The sequence below is a fragment of the Furipterus horrens genome, unplaced genomic scaffold, assembly GCF_987537825.1.
Source record: "Furipterus horrens unplaced genomic scaffold, mFurHor1.1.pri manual_scaffold_9, whole genome shotgun sequence".
Taxonomy (NCBI): Eukaryota; Metazoa; Chordata; class Mammalia; order Chiroptera; family Furipteridae; genus Furipterus; species Furipterus horrens.
In genome coordinates this window covers 89,885,971-89,904,083 of record NW_028327179.1, presented here as the reverse complement: position 1 = coordinate 89,904,083, position 18,113 = coordinate 89,885,971, and the positions used below count along the sequence as shown (strand labels likewise).

Below are 18,113 nucleotides of genomic sequence, written 5' to 3'. Positions count from 1 at the left end.
CAGCGTCCCCCTGTACCTGAGTTCAAAGGCCTCATGGATGTTGGAAGGCTGTTAAGCGTAACTGCGGAAAGTCCATTTTCAGATGCAATACACCAAAGATCCCTTGCCAGTGAAAATTAAATTATGAAGCAGAATGGCCCGGCTGTCAACTTGAGGCAGACCTGGGCATTTCACATTGAGTACCACTGTGGGCAACGGCTGGCGGTCAAATAAAGCACGTCAGGAGGAAAATAGTCTTAGGATGGCTAAGAGTGAGGTAAGGAGCCTTAGAAGGAGGAGAAATAGAAGGAAAATGAAACTACTATTTATCGAGGGATCACGGTTTGCGCTACACTGTATTGGCTGTTGGGTGTACCCCCAAGCAAATCCTCTGAGGGGTTTATAATACAGACGACACCATCCATTGGGGGGGAAGTGCCTTGTCCAAGGTCAGCTCATGGCCATCTACTGAGTTATGCTGGGGCCGAGGAACAGAAAGCCAGGAGTGTCACATTAGATGTTGGTCTTTCACGGGTAGGGCTGGGTCAGGGAAGCAGAGTCCGGACATGGAGTGGGAGGAAGGCCTCTCTCACACTCCGAGGGAACAGGAGGTGGGAGGTGTTTCCGACCGCTGGTGGACCTGGTGGCGCTGGTGGCAGCCATCTGTCTGCAGTGACGCAGGCTGCGCTTCCAGGAGGGAGGCAGATAGAGCAGCATATGCAGAACTCCTTCAGGGGGGTGTTTCTCTTGCACGCGTGCAAGATTTCTGTGAAAAGCCCAAAGCTGTTGGCTTGAGCCAAAGGGTTAATGGGGCTTGTGGTCCCTGTAAACAAATAATACAGGTGGAGTTTTCGTCTCATTCTCTGTTACAAGCGGTTCTGAACATCTCCCTCTGGGTAAAATTCAAACAAGTATTTTTCTTCATAAAGACCATCCTAAAAAATGGCCTTTATAATTAGCATACTGAATAAAGACGCTGATGTTATTTCTGTTTCGATGCTTCGAACAATAATCCATAAATCTCAGTATCAGCATTTTGGTGAGAATTTCTCTCCATACTATGATTCTCAGTATCCTGAAATCACTATTTAAAGGACTGAACCGTAAAAGGTCAGAATCTTGTCATCACAGTCCTTGAGTGACGTTCTGTATCTCCCTAAAAATTGTGCAAGAGATTGTCTGAGAGAAAATGGGCAGGCCCTCCTGGGGCCCAAGGAGAGTGCTTCCAGGGAAGGAGGCAGGTATGTGGCCATTTTATTCTGAGCCTCGTTTAGGCTGCCTCACCTCCTCTCCTAGGCAATTCTCATTATAAAGAGAAGGGACTTGGTCTTAATTCGAAAATAGGCCCAAGATAAAACCGGGAATAAAAGGTAAATACCTAAAAATATAATATATACTTTTAGGATAACGTGCATTTTTGAAAGATAATTCATTTGAAACCACAAGAACCTGAATTTTTTTTTTTAATGACTTACATCGTTAAAATTCTCAGTTTTGATGTAAATATAAAAAGAGATATTGTTTGAACTGGCATTTATCCCCCAGGTGTCAGGCTAATGACTTTATCATTTCCCTTCCAGGACGTTTCTCTTTTAAAGACAATCTTTATATACAGAGACCCAGTTACACAGCTTATCATCCCCTTTACTGAGGTTCGATAATATATAATAATTCCGATAATACCTCCTCGTCTTCTAGCCACGTCAGGCTTCATGACATCTCATCTCTGCCATACGCCGCGTGTGTTAGAAGAACGGGCTTCCGAAGAGATAAAGAATACATATATATTGGAAACTAAAAAGAATGAAAAAGAAAAGAGGAAAACCCCAAATGCAATTAAAGTGCAGGAGTGCCCCACTGCATGCCCCAAAGCTAGTTAATACAGGCATTTGCAATGACATTAATCTTTAAGTGATGATTGTTGGGGGGGAAAAAAAAAGAGAGAGAAAGAAAGAAATCAAGTTTGCGTTTCTTAAAAGACAAGAGGGAAGAAAATGACTTGTCATATCTGACTGGGTTGGAAATATAAAATCCAATTCTGAAGAAGCAGAGATAAGGAAGGGGCTGTGGCAGAGCCATCGGCTTAGCAAACACTAAATAATGAACAATGCAGAGACTGTCCAGCATGATAAAATACTCCATTAGAGCGACCGTTTTTAAATGAGTGATAATTGTGGCCTATCCACAGTGAAAGGTTATTGAATTTTTATCTGTCGCACGAAGCTTTTGACAGACTTGCTGAAAAGTCACCTACAAATAGTACCTTCTTTAGATGAATTTGACAAAGGGGGTTTCCAGCACGTAACATCTTTCTGACATTTACAGGACTTTTTTTTTTTTTTGCTTCCTTGAAGGATCTGATCACATATTCTTGGTTTCTTAGAAAGACTCTTAGGTTTTCATGAGTCTTATAGGAAACTCATTATTCTTCCCTTTCTAAAAATTGGATTAAGTTATTAGTTAAGAACTCCAGTCAGCTCTACCCAGGATTCAACAACCAGAGCTCAAAGATGTTAGTACACAGAATGACCTGCTATTAATAGGCAACACTATGTCCTGGAGACTTATACCTAATATAAACCTGCACTTCATATGAAGAAGGTCTTTGTATTTTTATTGTATAATTTATAATACTGGATATAACTGCAGTATTGAAATTAGGTTAATAAAGTAAAAGAAAACCTTTCCTTAAATATATGACTAGAACATTGGGTTCTAAAATAGATCCTTGGGGAAAGGAGGGGCATGGCTTTTATACTTCAGCTTCTTCAAGTGGGTGAAATGTCAAGACCACTGCCCCCCCCCCCCTTTTAAAGAGCATTCAATGCCATTCACAGGAAGGACATAGCACCACAGCCATCTTGCTGCTGTGATCTGGGAAGCCAGCTGAAGAAACTCATTGCCTCTGTGGGGGAAACAGAGGCACGCTAGTAATGGGTGATAATGTTGTCTTTCTAGACAGTACCGTTTGCACTCTGAGAATGATCAGCTCAAGTCTGGATTTTGTCACTGAGTCATTTTGACCTTGGGCAACTGGCCCAACTTCAGTGTTCCATGATGGTGCTTTGTAAAACTGAGAGAGTAATGGCTGGCCTGTCACTACAGCTGGAGGCAAGAAAGAGGGATTAAGAATGAACGATGATGAAGGTCCTTGAAAGTATGATATGCAACTGAAGTGCTGAGTGCCATTCCCATCATCATGGCGCCCCCGGGACTGTCAGTTACACACACATTTGCACATACCGCTCACCCCCCACCTCCCCTTCCACTTTTCTGGGGCTGGCAGTCTGGAAGGGGTCTTTATGCACTACTGATTAATAACGAAGCTGCCTGAATGAGCAGATCCAGTTTACATTCAAAACATTTTTCTAAATCCAATCCCACAAAGTGCTCGAGATTTCTTCCATTAAACCGAGGCCAGCCCTCTAGCCCCTTTCTGTTCTCTTCAAGGATTCATCCCTCCTACCCTCTGAATTTTGTGCCACACCTAAACTTGGTTTCAAGGGTGAAGAAATGAAAAGACACACTTTTTCTAGTAAGAAGTTCATTAAGTCACAGTTCACCTTGGTTAGTGGGTTTATCTGAGGTGTTAAAGCCCCCACCTACCCGAGGGCTTTTCTAGATAAGAGCTTAGAACAATAGCTCCATCAGGGCCTTCAGGTATAATCTTTCCACTGTGTCTCACTGGGAGAGGCTCTTCTGTTTGCCAGCCAAATCTGTCTCTTCTGATCTTATTCACTTCCTGCTACCCTGGTGGCCACTCACCCTCACTGTCCTGGGCTGTGGCCTCAGGTAATCCTGCTTTTCCTTCCCCGCAGGCTGGCGCCGTAATTTCTGCATGACACTTTAGGGCCGTCTCTTGCTTTCCCCTTTCTTCTGCCTCTCGCTTTCCCCAGAGATTTTCACTCCTGTTTCTTCTTCCTGTTACCATTTTATGGTTTTGTTTGAAGATACAATCATTCAGCTGGAAGCTCCCAGCCACTCCACTTAAGCATCCATGGTATTATCATATTTTAATAAAATATTTCCCTCATGGACACAAATGTTGGCATTTTCAAAGAAACAGCCACATAATTCTTTACAGGCAGATACTGAGAATTCCGTCATTTCACTGAGGCGCCCACAGCACTCACCTTCTGTAGCTTCACAATTGATAACCACCTCCTTGCTGAGGGGGGTGGGGTCCTGCCTTCTAGTCAGTACTCAGCACAGGACAATGAACTGTAGGGATGACCAGCTGATTGACAGGGACAGGAAGGGCACTGTGTTTGGTTCTGGTTTTTTTTTTTTTTTTTAAGATTTTATTTATTTTTAGAGAGAGAAGGGAGGTAGAAAGAGAGGGAGAGAAACATCAATGTGTGGTTGCCTATTGCATGCCCCCATCTGGGGACCTGGCCCACAACTCAGGCACGTGCCCTAACCAGGAATTGAACTGGTGATCCTCTGGTTTTCAGGCCGGCACTCAATCCACTGAGCCACATCAGCCAGGGCTGGTCTGGTATGTTTTCTAAGGACAAACAAGGTTCTTTTTGAGATTAACCTCAGCTTCTCAGATGGGCAACTTGCCAACAGAGTAACCTCAGAGACAGATCCGGTCTCAGAGGCATTGCTGTGACTTTGGATACATTTTGGAACTCTGGTAGAATGACAGCTGTGATTCACATGAAATGTTCAGGAGTACAGATGTTAATAGAGTTTTAAAAGCAACCACAGAGTTGGGATAAAAGAGAAGCCTGAAGAGGTAGGAGGAAGGTGAAGACCCAGTACTAGGGAAGGCATGAGAGCTCCGGTGATAAGATTCCTAGCAGTGACCCCAGGAACCCCATCCCGAGTACCCACTGTATGTCACACCCTGCTGAGAGCTCCAAGTTCATCCCTTCAGTAAATGGTTACATAACCTAAGGAGCGCAGATCATTTCTATTTAACAAGTAAGAAAACCTATTTAGCTCAGAAAGGCTAAATGATTTCCCTATGGTAACACAGTAACTTGCCTGATTTGCCCCCCATATGCCTGACTTCAAAGTCAAATACCTCTATATGCCTCCTAGACTAAAGAAGTATGGGAAATAGTCTATGAATTAACAGAAGATGTTTAGAAAGAGGTAAAAAATGACCACAGTTCAGAAGCCATGCGAGGATACCCAAAGAGAGGAGGGGGGGGGGAATAGAAATGTTTTAAAAGGGGACTAAGCCTCATGTATCTATATTTATTTATTTATTTTTAAGTATATTTTATTGATTATGCTATTACAGTTGTCCCAATTTTTTCCCCCTTTGCCCCCCTCTGCCTGGTACCTCCTTCCCTCCAGCAATCCCCCTTAGTTCATGCCCATGGCTTCTCCATTTCCTTTACAATGCTTAATGTCCCCGTTTATTTTGTACCTACCAGCTATGCTTCTAAATCCCTGTACTTTTTCTCTTATTCTCTCCCTCTTGCCCCTCCCTGCTGATAATCCTCCGTATGATCCCCGTACCTATGATTCTGTTCCTGTTCTAGTTGTTTGCTTAGTTTGTTTTTGTTTTTTAGATTCAGTTGTTGGTAGTTGTGAGTCTGTTGTATCAGTATTTAAATCGCGCTAAAAGCAAAGGACACAGGAACCACACTGGTCAGCCTGACGCCGTGAACAGTAGTAGCGTGCAGTATGTCAACATGCAGACGGAGGTAGAAGGTTTCAGGTGCTTGTCTTTATAAACTGAGAGAATTACCAACAGCTCCACTGCTAGTGGCAATGTGGGTTTCAGAGGACTCCTACTAACAGTCCGGTGAACACCCTGAGCACTGAAACTCGCCACACAATCCTTCCTTCATTATACAAATGTCCCTCATTTTGTAAATAACAATAGAGTATAATTAAGACTGAAAATGAACAAAACCGAATCATCATACAATTTTCACCTGGCATTTTTATTCCTATAAACCATATGATTAGTTGTGAAACTGAAAGCAGCGTGAAAATATATTTGGGCATTATTTCAAAAAGTGATCAAAGTCCACACAAAAGTAGAAGTAGTGTCCATTAGATAAGATCAGAGCGAATTCAGAGTATGAACCAGGTCCAACACCAGTGGTAACTGAACGTTCTTGGTAAACAGCTTGACCCTGAAGTTAACCAATGACAATGAAGTTGGAAGGCATCACCAGCTGTGGAAGAGGAATGACAAGAGCGAAGCCACAGAATGAGTCGGCTTTAAAAAATGACAACTAATCAAGTCACTAAATGTCGATGGCATAGAAAGCCTGCCCTCGGAAAGATGACGAGAGAAACTAAATATGTGGAGTCAGGCTAAGCGAATGCCTGAGGAGGAGCTGGCTGAAAACAGTCTACAAATATTTGAAACGTGTAAATACCGGAGCAGGAGAGGAATTACCATGCAGGGAGTTTTAATTAAAAATAATCAGATGAAATTATGACAGGGAAAATTCTAGCTTAATGGACTGACAAAAGCGGACCTGAAACGGGACAATGTCTCATGAGATTTTGACTAGGGACGTTTTTATTCTCAGTTGAGTCAAGGCAGAAAAACAAAGAGCCGAGTGGGATACAAACATTATCGTTCATGTACCGTTAAGACAGAAAAAGCCCATGATAGTGGGCATTCATATTGCACCTTCAGGAACTGTTAAGTCACAGCAGGTGCTGCATAAAGGTCTCCAAGTGTGGCTCACGGCCATGTCCTTGGATGTACAGATGCACCTGGCCCTTCTCCATCTTTACTTTCAATGATACAACTGACCTGTAAACACTTTCATCCCACTGCTTTAGCGATCAGCCTTCTTTGCTAAAAGATACGTCGATTCTTTGTGCTCTTCTCAACTTATTTGGCTTAAAAAGGGCAAGAGGGATGTTTTTAGTTTTGTCCTAGTCAGATATGGGAGACAGTCTGGCCTACTCAAAACTGGTAAGCAGACATGCACTGCTATCTTGAATCTAACGTAGAATCAAAGACATCTCTATGCCTGGTGTTATTGGCCATGAAATGAAAAGTCATGTGAAGCCCCAGCGTTTGAGAACAGAAGAACGGGCAAAATAACTACAAAGGATTTCCCAGATTCAAAGAGCAAGAGAAATTAAAGAGGGAATTTGGGGGTTTCGACACGAACCTTGGCGACTTGCTGAAATCATCTGAGGAAGTGATAAAAAGCACAGTAGTCAGGGCGTCTCCCTGAGAGGCTGGCCACCAGCTCAGTAGCTGAATCTAATAAAGGCCAATCCTTCAGAAGAGTGGCTCTCAACCTCTGATGTGACTGGTTTGGAACAATTAAATAAACACCTCTGGGAGTGGGGTCCAACATCCATCTTTTTTTCTTTTCTTTCAGCATCAGTATTTTTAAAGCTCCGCAATCGAATGCAACTGATGTGCAGCAAAATTGTGAACTGCTGCTCTAAAACGTGCTGCTCAGGAAGCAAATTTCACGTGTGGGGTCTTGAGTCAACACTGCACATGAGAACCTAATGGAAATGGGTTAAAACAAGACCATGCGCAGTGAACAGAATTCAGATAACCCCTTTATTCTCAGCATGGCTTTGTCAGAAATGCCTATGGTTGTGTGCATGGAGCAAGGCTCGCTCAGCACATGTGGCAACTAAGAACCAGCTGCAGGTCCTAATTGTGGCTCAGGGAACAAAACCAGCTGCTCCCACACAGAGCCTTTGGGACCCGCAAGATTTTAATCCCTGCCAACGACATGATTGTTTAAAGTGGACAAAAATTATTTTTTAGCAGCTATTCAACTTGTCCAAACATTGGACTTATAATAGATACACTTGTAATGTTTTTTTAAAAAAAGTAATTAGAAAGACAGATAAAAGCAATTTATGGTGGGAAAGTGAAAAGTCAATCAGAATTCAGAAGGAATTGTCTCAAGAAGATTATAAGAATTGGAGGCATAAATATCAATCCCAGAACATCATCAGTGCTAAGTCACAGTGATAGGAGTTATCCTTGATATGATGTGATGAGAACTTTATTTCTGTGGTTTTCCTTCCCCAAACCGATAAACCCAGTCTAGTCATGAAAAGAGATCAGACAACCCAATATTGAAGGGCATTCTGCAAAATATCTGACTAGTATTCCTCTAAACTGTCGAGGTCATCAAAACAAGAAAAATCTAGAAACCGTCACAGTCTAGACAGGCCCGAAGAGGCATAATGGCTAAATGTACTATGACGTCCTAATGTGATCTTGAAACAGACAAAGGACATTAGATGAAAACCAGGGAAATCCAAATGCGGTATAGACTTTAGCTAATAATAATGTATCAATATTGGTTCACTAGTTGTGATGAATGTAAGATGCTAACAATAGGGAACAATGAGTATGAGATCCAAGGGAATTCTGTACTATCTTTGCAATTTTACTCTAAATCTAAGATTATTCTAGAATTAAAATGTTATTAAAGGAATCAATCCCAGAAGCCACATTAACATTTGTCCGTGAATTGAGGAACAGAATTGCATTAGTAGCTAGATTATTTGAGAACTGAAGACAGTGCAATGATTGGCAAAGGGCCATTAGAGCAGCCTTATTTTAAAGAAGCAAAAAAAGGGAGTTATAGTCATTTTATATTGGGTGACTGGATCTTTAGACCAGAAGTCTTTAATATCCAGAAATGGGCAGGTAGAGACCGGGAAGTGTTTTCACATATATTAAAGTATTTTAGAGAGGAGATATCCAAGATTTAATTTCTTTAGACTGGGACAGAGGAAAGAGGTTTAGACTGAAGCCAAGGGACTTCCATAGAAAATAGATAACCTCCTAGTGGGTAAGGCTGCTCAAAGAGCAAAATATATACTCAAGGAAGGTTCAGAATCTCTAATCCTAGAGATTTTTAGAGAATCCGAGACAGAGAGGAGGGCCCCCTGAGGGAGCAGCCCTGGAGTCCCCTTCTTGTTCTCAGCAGTTTATTTTTAAAAGCAAAAGATCCTGCTTTTCATGAAGATGGTGTCCAAAGCGAAAAAGGAAGCCCCTGCTCCTCCCAAAGCCAAAGTCAAAGCCAAGGCAAAGGCTTTGAAGGCAAAGAAAGCAATGCTAAAAGGCCTCCACAACCACATACACACACACACACACACACACATAAAAGAAGAGATCTGCACGTCACCCACTTTCCGGAGGCCTAAGACACGATGGCTTCCAAGGCAGCCTAAATATACTTGGAAGAGCACCCCCGACCAGGAGAAATAAGCTTGACCACTACGCCATCATCATGTTACCCCCGAGTACTGAGTCAGCCATGAAGAAGATAGAAGACAACAGTACTCTTGTGGTCACTGTGGATGTCAAGGCCAACGGGCACCAGATGAAACAGGCTGGGAAGAAGTTCTATGACATTGATGTGGCCAAAGTCAACACCCTGATCAGGCCTGATGGGGAGAAGAAGGCATATATGTTCGTATATGTTCAACTGGCTCCAGACTATGATGGTTTGGTGTTGCCAACAAAACTGGGATCATCTAAACTGAGTCCAGCTGGCTAATTCTAAATATAAAAACTTTATACTTAAAAAAAAAAAAAAAAAAAAAAAAAAGGAGCAACACACCCTGAAAAACAAGAGGATAAAATACAAAAGAAAATTATTAGTGTTCACACTGAACACATTCCAACCAACAATTTTTATGTAGGTCCCATTTTGCTGAGAATGTTTTTTACCCTAACAGTTAATCTCAGAGTCTTTCTTTAGGGTTCTTACCAATAGCAGGTACTACAATGGACCAATACCACAATGTGCCTTTACTCCATGCTTAAAGTTGTGATCAATGCAGGACAGAAAATACATATAAACCTAGATCCTGAATGTCCAGCCCTTACGATGATCCTGCCCAACTTCCTTGTACTGAAAGCATGGCTGTTAAAACAGATCCTGAGCATAAAGGAATTCTAGAAGTGAGTGTGGGAGACAGAGGCTGAGTTGCGTGTGGGCAGAAAGAGTCAGGAAACCAGGCACATGCAGAGAGAACCAGAGGGAGCCAGAGAGAGAAGGTCAGGCTGGGTCAATCCGAGTCCCGTCTGGGACTATTTCTGGAGCTCTTGGCAAAAAATGTTCTTTTTCTTTGGCACCAGATACTGCTGGGGCTGCGGGTGGTCAAGGATGTGGCCATACGGAAAGCACTCACCTGCGATGGAAGCAACACAGAGAAAATGCAAAGACACAGAGAGCGGGAGAGAGAATGAGCAGGTGTGTGACCGTGTCTGCGCCGTGATGCTATCTGGGGCAACTCGGGGTGCAGCCACTCTGGAAGCCTTCGGATTTGTCAGTTTTATGACTCAATGCATTCGCTTTCCTTCAGTAGGACTGTGACTTTCAATGGAAAGAATTGTAAGTACGACAGGTTTAAGGAAAATTCAGAGAGGAACAGAGCAGGGACCACAGACTATCGTGGGACAAATGTAAGAGCGGTGCCTTTGGTAGAGTCGGGAGCTACATGAGGTGAGGAGACCCTCTTGAGTGTGAAGAAGACAGAAGGACATTTAGGCAAATACTAAAAGAGATGGAAAAATTATCTTTGAAAAAACGGTCAACTTGAATCTCATGGACAACTGGACAATCATGCTTGGCCACTAAAATGCAATACTATTCAGTACGACAGATGCCTCCAGTGGATGAGAATCCTGCTGTAATATGGGAAGAGATATTACTCTATGAAAACAATTTCCTGCCAACTTCCTCCACTCCATTACGTAAACAGCTTCGCAATTATAATAAAGCATGGCATTTACCATACCAAGTAGTGAACAGGATGCAGGATAAGAAATTTAAGAAATAAACCTGTAATCTTCTTTTCTTGATTTCTTCCCACACTGAGGATCCATGAGCGCCAGACAAAAAGCTGGCATTTTCTTCCTGTTACCTTGTCTCAAGACTTGGACAAACTTTTGTTGAGGTAATGAGGTTCACTTTTCAAAAGACTGGCAAAGAGCTGTCCCTTATTCCCTTTCTAGAGTCACACTGACATGGAACAATCAAAGTAACCCATTATGGGAGAATTTCTGTCTTTGTTCAAATTATAAACATCAGTGGACACCTCTCCTGGGAATTCAAAGAACAGACTAGTGTGGGTGAGCTAGGCCTGTTAGCAGAATAAACCAGGTTCGCTGGATGCTTTGTTTTAACAAAGACAGCAGAAGTAGTGATTACAGTTCACTTGGTTTTTGCGCTGATCCTCAAAATGCTGACAGTTACTTAAATCACTCACTGGGTGGAATAATCACCTGGAGGGGGACTGAGAGGGTACAACTTATATTATAAAATGGAACTGAGCACTTGAGATGAAGTATTAGTGGGCGTAGTAGAAGAAGTTTTTGTCAGAATAACAGAGAAGATCGAAGACATGAACTAGACAGGAACTGGGCTGAGTACTCCTGGGGACAACAGCTAAACTGTGCGATTACAAAGTCGAGCATAATTCAGGGAGCTTCTCTCTCTCCTTGCAAACAGCTGAGGCCAGGTGAGCTTGAGCGAGTCACGCCATCGCCTGCCACAGAGGTTGTGTGCGGTCTTGCCCTGTAGAGTCTTTTCAGAATGAACAGGATAGAAATCTGGAATGCTGTCCCGTTGGGCATAAGCTATCGCACTATTAAGTAGTAGACGCTGAAAGGCCACCAGATGAAAGGCCACCTACCCAAGCAGCCCTGCGCTTGCAAGAATCAAAGGAAACCAGGAAGAGAGGCATCTGGTCCCTTCTCAGAGCTGTCTGTTTTGCAAGTAGCCAAAGGGAAATTGGCTATTTCTGACTTTTTTGTTTGTTTGTTTTTGTAAAGTGGGTGGCATTGGGAGATAAAATGGATAATATAAATGACTGCTTGTGACAGAATGCCTGATATCATGGAGTTATAAAGTTGAGGGTCTTTTCAAGAATCCTACTTAAGCAGAGTCTGCTCATATCCAATACTGTGCCCAAACTCTCCTTAATAGGTGGATATATTTTCTAATTTTACAGATTCTGGGAATAAACATTTATAATTGTATCAACAGATAAAAAGTGATATACTGAATCACAAAAAGTAAAAAATAGAAGTATAAATAAATAGTAATATTTTAAGAAGATTTCTAAAACAGAATGTATAATCTCGTTCAAAAGCTTCCCTCCTTCCGTTCACCTTCAGGATAGATACAGAATCAGCATGAGATCCAATGGAGAGAGCATTCAAGGGCCCTAGACTCTGTCTATGGGGTCTGAATTTTGGAATTTACCCCTGCGAATTTCATCTACACGTCTTCCATCTCTATGCTGGAAACCATTGCTAATCAAAAAATAATAACTTTTGAAAAGACAATGACAGTAAATAACTTACTCTCAAGTTCACCTTCCAAATAACGTAAGCATTTTACCTGCAATAATCTTCCAAGGGTTAACTCTAATGTTAAGTTCAGAGCTGATTTTGCTTCTTGTATGTTCTTGCTGTTATTTTGCTTTTTTTCTACCTTGCCTCTGTCTCTCCATTTACGCATTCAAATCTGCCATCTCTTTTATTCCTTCTTCATATCATTTTTTCTTTGCCTCTATTATAACTGCCTAACATGTACTTGTGAACTAATGCCTTCAAAAAGTATGTAGTTTATAGTTATTGAGTCAAGTATATGTGCCCTAAAGTTTTCAAATTATTTTTCCCTGAGTCATTGGTTCTTGATGGTTTCACATTTTTATTTCATATCCTATTCCTTAATTTCCTTGAAATCTATAATTAAGTTATCTCTCAGCCATCTCCTTTCCAGAATAATTGTTTTTCTCATATTCTCTATTTTCCAGCACCTTAATCACGTCTATTATTCTTTTAGACAATTTTCCTTTTAACTGAATCAAAGTTAATGAAAAACATCAGCTGTGGGATCAGCTCTGAGCTCTGAGAGACAGTTCCTACCCTTGAGAAGATGTGAGAGGACAAAGGTATTGATTTTTGTTCTTGAGACACAGTGGTTTGACCTGGCATGATTTTATGTTTCCAAGATTTAATATCAAGCTGTGTTTACATGGGCCATTTCTGGCTCCCCATGCCCCATGCAGGGAAGACTCGATCATTCCTTTTGCAGATTCACAAGTGCAGAGGCTCAGCACAAGCAGAATTCTGGCACAGGTCTTCTGAGAGCTTGGACACGTCCCCATATGGTGACACACACTTGAAATGAAAATACTCAGCCTAGTTCAGCTGCCCCCACAACAGCACCCCCCACCCACAGTCTAGTTACTTACTCTGGGAGGTAGAAAGATTGGAGAAAGCTGACTTTGTTCGACCCGCTAACCATTCCAGGCTTTCATGCATGTTGGCCAAGGCTTTGAGGTCACTGACGTCACGCAGGATGTCTTGTGGAGGGATTAATTTATCACCCAGGTTTCCAATAAGAACTTCCGATTCCTTGCCAAAGGCTGTCCTGAAAAGCAAACCAGAAACACTTCACATACAGCTTGGAAAAGATGGGGTGGGCAATGCTTCCTAAGACCCATCAAGGCCCTGTCTGGGTAGCTCTGCTGGTTAGAGCATCATCCCGACACACCAAAGTTGTGGGTTTGATCCCCAGTCCGGGCACATACAAGAGACAACCAATGAGTGCATGAGTAAGTGGAACAGCAAAGTGATGTTTCCCTCGCTCCCTTCCTTCTTCTCTCTCAAAAATCAACAAATAAAATAAAATAAAATAAAAAAGATATGTGTAGCATGACGGTTGCTATAATCACTGTATTACAGCATGCTATTTTTCCTGGGTTTAGTTTTATGACAAAACTATCATATACCTGCTTAAAATTACTCTGGTAGGAGAAAGGGAGTTCTTGGAAGAAAAAGGAAGGGACCCCGATGCTTGTACCTTCAACAGCAACTGGTATGAGCCTGAGCTATGCAGTGACGGTCCCTAGGGGTTTCCCTTACCGCTTCTGCCGTGGAATCTGGTGAAGAGTTTGGGGTATTCAATATGTACAGGTATCCCCCGTATAACACGGTACTTCTATAAAACGGTTTCACTCTAACACAGTTAGAGAATTGGGGAAAGCTCCCGAATAACATGAAATCAGGGAAATCCCCGTATAATACTGAATGGGATAAAAGCTTTTAAGAGCAAAAGATAACTCATTTAAAATTTTTCATTCAAGCGCGTATGTCGTATCAGATTTGCCTATAGAATTTTAAAATTAATCAGAATTTTAAATCCATTTTGTTCATGGAGTATTAGAGTCATACTTCTTAAATAAAGATCCTTGCACTGAAAGGAGCACAAAGTTTAAGAGAGAACTTCAAAAGTGCTTAGCACCATATAATGAAATTTATGAAGATCTCTCAGCTAAAAGCAAGCAATCTAAAATAACAGATTTTTTGCAAAAAGTAGAGCACAGAAATCAAGGTAATGCTGAAGAAAGTTCAGGGGATGAGGATATCTTGTCAAAAAGAAAACGCATTAGGTTAATGGAGCTTAGTAGTGAAGACGAAGAAAACATTACTTAATTCATATTAATACGTAATACTTATGATGAAAATTGCTTTAATAAAGATATTTCTCTTAATTACAAAATATAGCATTTAAAAAACAATTTTGGAACCTAACCCCCCCTTTTGATACTTGTTCTTTGTTTCGTGTAACACGGAGTCACATAACACGGCATTTGCTAGGAACCCAACGACCATATAATATGGGGGTTATCTGTACATTGTTTGAAAGTAGTTGAGATATAAATAAAACAACCAAGTTAATCTGGCAGCTAGAAAATGTTTTACAATATTGAAAAGCAAAGGGGACCCAGCCTCTTCAAGAAAGCAGACTCCATTTGAGATGGGAGGGCAGGCCTCACTCATTCATTTCACTCATCTATTTACTCTAAAAAGGATCTGGGGGCACATAAACTACGAAGCATCTAGGCACTCATGATCTGGAAAGGAAACCCGGTAAAAATCAACGCCAGGATCCTTTTACTGACTGGGAAAATGAAGTCAGGAGGGTTTCACAGAGCCCAGTGTCTCCATTCACATGTTTGGAGGCCCGAGGAGTCAGGTTACGTGGGGTTGTGGAAGGATGAGCTGGCAGGGACCCCAGGGCCCACACGGCCCAGCTCTGCACGGAGGAAAGATGAAGGCCCAGAAGGCTAACTGCTTTGCCCACAAGACACGTAAGCAGCAGCACTGGGACTAGGTTGTCCAATTCCCCCAGCTCTCTTTCTTTCACAAGGAGAGAGGACTGAAGTGATAAAAGATGACCGGGGATGTTAGGGAGGAAAGTCATGTCTTCGGGAGAGCCAGGCGCAGGTGCGTAGGCAGAACTGTTGCCCGTGGAAGTTGGAACAAGCACCTGGAGGCTTCCCTGCAAGGCTTTTACAACTCCATACACCTCACGTGGGCAGAAGCAAGGGCTTTACTTAAGTAGAACAAACTGGATTAAATTTCAGGCAAGCAGTGATTAATAACAGCTGACACAGATATTCAGCGTGACGCTTAATTGACACAGGCATTTAGTACCCAGCCCTACAGCAGACCCCCAATGTGGAAAGAAAAGAGCTGCTGTGAATCACATGCTTACTTAAAATGTTTATACTACCAAGCAGTGACTCACGATTAGGCTTATTTCAATAGAAGGTTACGTTTTTGAGGCAAAGTCTTAAGTGACAGAGTTGGGGAGGTCAGGGCCATGGGGGCTACACAGCGCAGTGGACAGGCACAGCAGCTGGAGAGGAACAGAAACCTGACTTGGGGGGCTTGTAAAAGATCCCGGGGTGGGACCCGGAAGTCTCCATTTCAGATTAGCTCCAGGCTGCCTGCCTGGGAAGCACGCTTCCTTTGAGTATATGCAGGGTTAGCGCGCAGCCTTCAAAGTAGGCACACCTGGGTCTGAGTCCTTCGTCCCGAGCCGGCCACTTACTTGCTGACTGATGTTACTGAACTGAACTTAACTTCCCTGAGCGTTATTTTTTTGGTAAGATTTTATTTATTTATTTTTTAGAGAGGGGAACGGAGAGAGAAAGAGAGGGAGAGAAACATCAATGTGTGGTTGCCTCTCATGTGCCCCCAACCAGGGACCTGGCCTGCAACCCAGGCGTGGGCCCTGACTAGGAATTGAACAGGTGACCCTTTGGTTTGCAGGCCTGCACTTAATCTGCTGAGTCGCACCAGCCAGGGCTCCTGAGCATTATTAACCAGGGGTATCGGTACTCACTTCATGTGAAATATTTAAGAAGTGGATGAAGTGACTTTTAAAATCTATATTGGGAGAACTTCAATAATTACAAAAGTAGAAAAAAAGAGTATAATAAACCCCCACACAGCCACTACTTGGCTTTAATTATTAGTCTATTTTTCATCTTTCCTTGTCCACAATTTTGAAGCAAATCATCCAGAGGATATTCTTCAGTGCATGGAACTTGGTGAAAACTAACAAGTTGTAGCTATTTTTATTCTCAGGTCTGTTGAGATGGTTGGTTTATTTCATTTCAACCCGAGGTATGCTGTGAATGAATAAGTGAAAACAGGAGTGATCAGAAGTAAGTAAGTTAGCTCTCAAAAGCTAGTTTTACAAATAGAACCTTTTAACATCACAGGAAATGTCACTGTGTTTCAGAGTCTTAGACTTTTCTCAAGATCTTCATGAGGTAAATTGTTGTGGCAGAAGCCCCTAGCTGCCGATCTTGTATCCATTATCCCACGCCTTCTTAGTAAAAGGACCCAGATACTGTTGGGGTCAGCATGTATTCAACCTAAAAAAAAAAAAAAAACGAAACAGAACACCCCACGCAATTTCCCAGCCCCTTCTGCAGATGCAGTCATGAAATAACAACTGAAATCGGGAGATGGGCTTCCAAGAAAGCTCGTCTGAGCAGTCTTCGTTGGCAAGGACTTCTTTTGCCTTTCTCCTTACTGGAGCGCAGCCCTGGCATCAGATGACCTTGAGCATAAAAATGACACTGAGAGTAATGAAGCCAAAGACAGGAGGGTCTGGGTGCACGATGACATCACGGAGCCACAGGGCAGCCCCAGACGGTACACTTCTGGCTGCATCTTATAGGAGAGAAAGTGAAACCTCATTTGTTAAAGCCACAGCTATTCCAAGTTTCTGCTACTAGCAGCAAAATGTCATTTCTAACGGACACACTTATCTAATTAGCATAAGTGATGTCATCCTTGGAAAACTTTCTCTGAATTAGATATCCCTACAATTGAGTTACTGGGAAAAGCAAAACAATGTGTCCCCTGGGATTTGAGCCCTGCAGTTATAATATCCTCCTCTTGGCTGTCACTCAGTCAGGATGTAAATACTTCGTTTTCTTAATCTGTCCACATATATCAACTCTCCCAGCCCCTTAATCATCTTTGCGAGATAGAACACAAAAAATGCCTCTGAGCTAGATGGCTTGAACGGCAACAGGGGAGGCAGACAGCTCTGCACGCCAGGCTCAGAGCCATTTTTATGCAAGTAGGTGTCACCCTGGGTGGAATGTGACAATCAAGACAAATGTATTTATGTCGAAGTCTAATCTGCCTGCGTGGGGATCTGAGGGCCGCGGCCCGTCTGCGCTGGCTTCCGGATGCCTATCCCACTTCCCTCCGGCTCCCTGGGATTTGCTTAACCTCCTCCGACGGGAGAGCAATAGACTGAGAGAAACAGAAACCGCCTCGTGTGGAATACACAGCTGACATCTCATTTGTCAGGAATCCATAATCACCCCGAACAAACCTGGAGGAGCACAGAAACCGTGACATTGAGGATAAATGATTGACAGCTGTAACCATTTTTGCACACAAAAAGTCCTTTGAGGATTTGTGTGTGTCAAAGTGCTCGGTGGATGGTTTTTATGTGTTATCATAACCTTAAGGGGATGGCTTTAGCTGCTAGTCTACCGGTTTTCTGCTAAACCCTGTAATTTATTAAATAAATTATGGTATATCCACACTATGGAAAAGTATGCAGTCATCAGAAATTATACGGTAGCAAATACTTGATACTATAGAAAAATATTGCATATAGTATATTTTTTAGCTATGATAAGCAGTTGAGTAAAATAAACTGTTACCACACTGGATGCACTGTATAATATTTAAAAATAATAATTATGTATTTATATGAACTGAAAAAAGATTGAGTATCTATATACCAAAATGCTAACTGTGTGACTGGATCATGCTTTGTGCTTCTCCCTATTTTCTACACTTTCTCCAAAGAACA

The 18,113-nt window shown here is 42.2% G+C and overlaps 1 protein-coding gene across 1 annotated transcript in view; it reads right to left on the bottom strand.

Annotated features, from left to right (window-relative positions):
• The window catches only part of EXOC4 (exocyst complex component 4), a 689,199-nt gene that overhangs the window by 95,624 nt on the left and 575,462 nt on the right, over nucleotides 1-18,113 (bottom strand). The window contains exon 14 of the mRNA XM_090287528.1: nucleotides 13,168-13,346. Coding sequence (XP_090143654.1) covers nucleotides 13,168-13,346 — 179 coding nt within the window. The remainder of the gene's footprint in view (nucleotides 1-13,167; nucleotides 13,347-18,113) is intronic.